At 30.6% G+C, this 7,460-nt stretch overlaps 1 protein-coding gene across 1 annotated transcript; it reads right to left on the reverse strand.

The window, feature by feature from the left end:
- Window positions 1–6: 6 nt before the first annotated feature.
- LOC132742915 (neuropeptide S receptor-like) lies at window positions 7–1,802 on the reverse strand. The gene has a single exon (XM_060731423.1). The coding sequence runs from the start codon at window positions 1,790–1,792 to the stop codon at window positions 356–358; it is 1,437 nt and encodes a 478-aa protein (XP_060587406.1). The 5' UTR covers window positions 1,793–1,802; the 3' UTR covers window positions 7–355.
- Between the last annotated feature and the right edge of the window lie 5,658 nt (window positions 1,803–7,460).

The following is a 7,460-nucleotide window of genomic DNA, read 5'->3' on the forward strand; positions in this document are numbered from 1 at the left end:
TTTTTTAATGGCACTATATATTCTTAGTGTGGCCACCTATGGTTTGTAAAACTTTTAAACATAAGATACCTACTTTGTGTGTAGTCAAAACATGTTTAATCTATATTCATAAAGAGACTGTGAAGCAATTATCAATAGCTAAAAATATATAATTTGAGCATAGTATATCTTAAAAGTAAAATGAATATCAAAAAGAAAAAAGAAAATAAAACAATAAACGATGAGAAATAAGCACCTAACAAACACTATCAATTTATCCAACATTCCATCCTGGCTGGAGTTGTCTTTTCAATATATCACCGTCGTGCTTTAAATATCTCAATTTTATTTTTAAACAGTAATTCACTATTCAAAATCAAACAGTACATTCTAGCTGTTTTTCTGTTTCTCGCGGATTACTTCCTGGATACAAACGACGACCATGACGGTCATGAACAATCACATGTTCCTTTGTCATGAATCTTACCCTCAGTTTAAAACCGTTCATGTTTGATTCGGCGATAATGCACCCACCATGTGACCTGCTGGTTGAGCTTTGAGGTCTTTCTAGAGAGCCATCCTCACTGGATGTTGCCGAGCGCGATTGCCGGTCGTGACAGCGGACAGCTAAATGATTTGAGTTGTCTGTCAGGTTAATTCGATTCTTTCCATCAGTGGCCGACATACAGTAAAAGCCATTAATATTATGGTACTTTGCAAGACTATTTGGTCGTTTCGGTTTGAGCTTTTTCGGGCAAAACACTTCCGCTAAACCCCTAAAGATCTGAATGTTGAATATGCCGTATACAACAGGGTTTACAGCACTTTGAAGTAATGCTATCGTTTCTGCGAATGCCATCACTGAATTTGGAATATGTAGTGTGTAGTTACTATAAATTAAACACAATGTCGTCACAAAATAAGGCGTCCAGCAGGCGATAAACGTGAGAATAATACAAAATGTCATTTTCACAGTTTTCATTTTGGCAAGAGATATTATTCCTTTATTCACAATGAATCGTCTGAGAGAAATATCGCTATTTGATAGATAGGTTTCAGACCTTCCTTGTTTCCAGACAACTCTAGCAACGTTTATGTAGCAGAAGGAAAGAAGAACACTTGGAAAGATAAGGATATAAAAAGACATGAATGTAATGTAGGTTTTTCGCTGCCATGGCGCTGTATATCCTTGGCTATGACAACCGTACTTTAAAGTCTGATCGGAATGGACACCGTCTACCGTTTGTTTAAAAATAAATAATTGTGGAATGGAGACCACGAATGAAAGACACCACGACACTATGATCATTGACCGTGACCTTGAACTTGATGCCGTGAAACGTAAAGGTCGGCATATTGCCATATATCGATCAAATCCCATAGCAGCTAGAATAAACGTTGTACTTGAAAGTGTCACAACTTGGATGTATGTTAACAATTTACATCCAAAATTACCTAATACCCACTCGCCAAAGCAAACAAAAAGAATCTCCGTCGTCATGGTTGCAAAACACACGGCTAAGTCTCCAATTGCCAGATTAATTATAAATATATTGACTCTGTTGTTTCTTTTCCGGTATTTGCTACACGTTAATACGAGTATTATGGCGGTGTTTCCGATAAATGTTAAAACCATGATGATCACTATTGAAACTACTCTTTGAATAACATCTTCAGTCCATATTTCTTCCTCCTCCTTTAAAGCAATAGTGGTAATCAGAAGGCTTGTTCCATCACAAAGCGTTCCATTTGGAAAGTCCTCACAATTCGTCGAAGTGAGGCTTTCCGCCATAATTTGTATTAGCTCATTCATCAGTGCATCTTTTGTCCTAAACAAAATAATAAACACATAAATATAGCAATGGAAATGAGTACAGTATGACGACAAAGGCAATGAGTGTGATGTAGAGGTAAATTATACGACAATTATTCACCGGGGAATTAATCGTAAGGTTCCGTTGTATTAACGATTCCACTGAGAATAGTGTATCGTACAATGAAGCATTGTCTTGCATATAAATGCATCACATCACATCCAATCAATCAAAAGCAACTTATTTCTACTTCAATACAACTGCTTAAGTGCATCTTTATTCAGAAGCAAATAAATTGTTGTTTACGCATTAAAATACAAGAACAAACAAATGCAACATCTCAAATTAAACGTGAAGAATATTTTGCATGTGAAATGTGTTTGATAAATAAGATCACGTTGTGCGTGAAAGAATAAAAAAGCAGAACTAAACAACCTTTTGTTTACAATCCACGTATGTGATATTTTTTAATATTATTTTTTTGGTTTTATTAGAGAAAAAAATATTTTTTTCAAAAACCGATTTCAGACAATTTACCAGCTGTATTGCTTTATCTATACTTGGACATTGTCTAGAAATTACAAAATCCTTCTTATTGTGAGTTTATCATAACAGTTTTGTATTTATGTTATACATTTTTGACATACCAATGTGAAGGATTTTCTCTTAAATGTTGTGCACTGGCTGAATTTAGAAGAAAAAAGTCCGTTAAAATACGAAAAATATGTTTCACTGTTACAGTAGTGAAAAATACTTTTACAGTGAAAATACAGAAAATAAAAATACGCATTTTATTTCTTCAATCTTTCTAAATATTATATTTATATTAAATAAATGACAAATTTATTTACTTGGTTGTATTGATATCACATGCATATATTTTTTCTGAATGCCAATAAACTTTGAACTTTATTTTTCACAGGAATCTTAATGCTTGCAATTCAGGCATTGAACTTAGTACATGTCTACAAAATTTCACACATACCATAATGCTTCCAAGCTGTTACACTCCTTTGTAATAAGAGAACAAAATTACAGAAATCGTTTTTCTCATTTTGTTTCTTTTCAACCTGATACAACAAAATGACAACTTGACAAATGAGATCGGCAAGTAACAGTTGTTTAGGTTTATATTCAAACGGAAACGATTCATAAGAAAAATCATCAATACAAAGTATGCTTATGAATTTATTAAAAAAGGATAAGCAGAAAATGAATTTTTGTTTTGTTTGTTAATTTTTTTTGTCATAAAGTACTCTTTATCTATTTATGCTAAAGATATATAGTTTAATACTACTTTTCTGGAAAAATAATTATTTATAGATTAGTTAAATAAATGATTTATTCTAAACCTGGACACTATGACAACAATAATTTAAAAATGAATATAAAAATATCTTTCATTTAATCTGATCAGTGCGTTTGTTTTTCTTTCATATTTCTATATTACACTGGATTTACAAAAAAACAGTAAATAAAATAATGTTATGAAAGTATCTGACAAATAAAGATACTTTAATATAGACTAAGACAGGTCTTGAAATCAATTCAGATGTGAGGAATTCCACGTATGCTCTCTCATCGTAGATTTAAATAACGATATATTAAAGTCACATGTCTCCAGATAAGCCAAAATATTTCAAAAAGATCAATCATAAAAAAATATTTCTTAGACTTTAGGAATGTAAAAATATTAAAGATTCAACTACAGCAATAATTGACATGTTATATGTGGTTAATGATTTTTTTCTCAATATTATGACAGTAATATGACTATTTTAGTGTGTTTTTAACGCAGAAAGGGCTTTTTTGCACATATTTATCTCGTTTAGTAGTTTACGTGAGTTGTAAGTGCAATTAATTAGGTGTAAACTGCTTCCTTTTGGACACTTCACATTATTATAGAATTACACATATTTTAGAAATTTTCATGGATATTAGCATAAATCGAGAGGCGTGCTGCTGTAAATTTAATAGATGTAATAAAAGAAAATGCGATTCTGACATAACAACGCTTGCTAGACATTCAACCTTGTTGCAGATGATATGATACTTTAGAAGACATAAGCTCGGAAGACATACTATTAAAAAAACATCGGAAACTGATTTGTCATGACTATGATACATAGCAATAAATGGAGGATTGTCATTCTATGTCAGACACTAGCACCAATATTTCGCGACAGTTATTGAACTAAATGATAACAAAATATCAATTTACATTTAATATATACTTTGACATATTATTTAATACATGTTTTTTGCACAAGTCGTTCGTCTGGAATTAAGGACGGTTTCTATCAATACAGGAGCCAGCTCATTCCATTTTGTATAATTGCATTTTAGTGACAGCAGAAAAAAAAAATGTAAAGAAACTTACATAGAATTCGCAGGCCATGAAACAGTTTCTTAAACGTAAATACATGCACGATGCAATACTTTATATATACTTTTGTCGAAATAATTATCGTATTGAATATAGTTAAATAACACCAAATGCAAAATAGAAACCGTTGCCTGTTAATGTAAGGATGATATTCTCTGCCAATATAACACTAACTAATTTTAACCATAAAACATTAAGCAAACTTGTACATCGTTGGTCGAAATGTATAGCATATGAATCTTCATATAAATCTTTAACTGTTAAATATTCAACACTCAATTATTATCACCACTTGGTATTGTCCCCGCTTAGCTCTACATACATCTGATTTGTCGTTCAGGGGTCGCTAGTTTAATTCTCGTGCGATACAGAATTTGTAATTGAAAACTGGTCTCGAACAGTAAGTCTAATGGTAATTATGTCTCTCACGGCTGATTCATGAAACCAAGAGGGTTTATTGGTCCGTCATTTGAAACTTTAGTTCTACAGGACAGCCGAAGAGGATGGCCGATCGCTGGGGAATGTCCACAAGTTGTGTTCAAAAAATCGTTAAAATAAATAAAAAAATATGTTACAGTTAAATGATTATGTAGTTTTTAGATAAAGAATGTCATTCTTACATAAATAAAGTTACGTTTTAATCAATGAGAAAGTAATTTCATGTTTAGGAAAAATAAAAGAAAATACAGTATAATAATTCGATATTTACTTAAAGTCCCATAATACCTTAGAAAGTCTCTCAATTGCTGTTTCAATTTTGGTTTACTTTATTGTTATCCAAACAGTTACTCATTGGCCGATTACCTGATCAATCTTTTTCATGTTTTGTGTTTTGGCAAGTACAGTAATAGTGAATTATTATTTTATATTAAAATCAATGTACTACTTTGTTTACATTTTGCCACTTTTATGGCTACTTTCTTCAGGTAAAAAATATTTAACATTCTCTTAAACCATGTTTCAAGCATAATATACACTCAGGTTAAACCTTTCTAAAGAAGCAAAAAAAGAATGTTTCTTAGGCATTATTTGCCTTCAACATCTTCTGTCATTTACATAATCAATGGCACTGTAATGAATGTACACTCAAGTACATTTATCCATTTATTTACATAGTGTTTATTTACATTGGTTATTATGTCAGATTATCACTATCAATCATTGACATAATATATGTTTAAAATAAATTGACGAAAAACATATATGCGTAAATATACGTTTGTCTTCAGGTTAAAAGCAGGGGAATTAACGAACTATGATCGCATTTTATAGCAACTTAATTTTGGAGGAAAAAAGTGAAAAGTTGATGGATTCCCATACTTTTGTCAACTAAGTTTTAGATTGCAATTGAATATTCCACAAAAACGATGAAAAACAAAAATAAAGGTTTGAAATGTACGTAACAGAGGTTGAAAATAAATCTTAACAGTGTGTATAGATTTCCTTAAGCGATTTAAACGGCTTTAGATAATATCAAAGGATCTTTATTACTGTTATCATATAAAGTTACCTTTCCAATTATTGAATTTTAAGAACCATACGGCATTTTAAAACCTTTTGTTTGTCTTGATCGGTAATTGTCTGGAGGATTTAATGTTAAGAACTCTCTTATTTATGGTAAATTTCCTATTAATTGGTACAAAACATTATATTATAACTTAGTAATTTGTTATCACGGTCTCACGGGAATTGTCTTTTGTTGTTTACTTCCCGGCATTCCGATTTTTATTACGTCAAGGGCGAAAAAAATGTTTTAGTGAATTTTTTATTGTGCATTCAAGTTATTGTAATCATTTTTTTGTGCACTAAAATTATATTTTCTGTAAATAATACTTATTATCATACATCTGTAGATTTTGTTGTTATCTTCTAAATTTAATTTTGTGATAAAACGTGATGAAGCTAAAACCAAAATTTCTTAAAAATGTGAGATAAATTTTGCTTAAAAGTCTATAAATATAAATGTTAACGACAAGTAGATATCGACCCGAGAATTGAATCTTAAACACAATATTCTTTCAACATTCATACAAGATACAGTATAAAATGGCGGCGTGGGTCAGTGGTTAACGTGTTGGCCAAGAAATCTAAGGATTGCTGGCCGCGTAATTTCAAACCTCGCCAGGGGCAAACCGCTCCATTTTACGCTTATTAGGAAGGATTTGAAGAGGTTTCATTAAAACAGATAATTGAATTATAACAAACTCGTAAAACAACATATGATGAAAAAACAAATAATAAAGAAATAAATATATCAGCATGCGTAAAATATTTTTGTAGAACTTTTGAAATTTATTGTTAACAGTAAAATTGACCTATATTTTAATATTTGCATGGATTTCGAATGAATTTGAATTATATTCCGTTACAAGAAAATATGATTTAGGAGGCATTTTGCTAATGATGAACAATATTTGCTAATAAATGCTTCTATAACTTTTAAATTATACAATAACTTTTCAATATATTCTTTTTTAATAATGATCAAAATGTTAATAGCATAGATAATAGTTATTTTAAAAGGAATAGTTTATTCATTGCACCATTTTGTCAGCTTTAGGGCATTTTCGACATGCAAACATGAATAAGTAAAAAACTAAAAAATTATAAACTTCAGTTATTGTAGAAAACTATTGACAAATACCAACGTCCACCGTAAATACATTAAAAAATGTTATTTAAAAGATATCCTTTCATGGGAAATAATTTTAGTTAAGATTATAATTATAATAGGTCATAAAATCCAAATTGATTTCTACCATTTATTCTTTTTTTTATATCACCATTTAAATCCCGTGATTTAGCTTTGAATGCATTCAAAGCATTTTATATTCCAACCTTGAAATATTTTCACACCATGGAAATAAACCACTTCCTACCAGAATTAGCGCATAGATAATAAAACAATCACTTACTTTTTTATATTTATCAATCAGTGCAAAATATATGATATATGAGTCGCAGTTAACGTATAGCGAAGTAATAAATGTCCAGAGAACTCTTTAGATAATGACAAAACATTTTTGCAGTAGAAGACAGGCTGCTTGTATTTTCCAATATTGGAAATGACGGTCACACGTATAGTTATCGGAGAACACCATAAAATCTTAAAACAAGATGTTCTGTATCTAATTTCCTCACATCATAGGAGGTAGTTACATTGAGGTTTCTAAACAGAAGACGTAGGAAACACAAAATCAAATTGAATTTTGTAACGTATTTATAATGATTGCTCTTTTCCGGAGACCACTGGCTTATTTAGATTTAATAGCAGCAAAACA

Source organism: Ruditapes philippinarum, unplaced genomic scaffold (genome assembly GCF_026571515.1).
Source record: "Ruditapes philippinarum isolate M1 unplaced genomic scaffold, ASM2657151v2 ctg5068_1_1_1_1, whole genome shotgun sequence".
Taxonomy (NCBI): domain Eukaryota; kingdom Metazoa; phylum Mollusca; class Bivalvia; order Venerida; family Veneridae; genus Ruditapes; species Ruditapes philippinarum.

Bases quoted from the DNA above. Each gene is read 5' to 3' on its own strand.
- LOC132742915 (XM_060731423.1), bottom strand. From the start codon at position 1,792: ATGAATGAGCTAATACAAATTATGGCGGAAAGCCTCACTTCGACGAAT.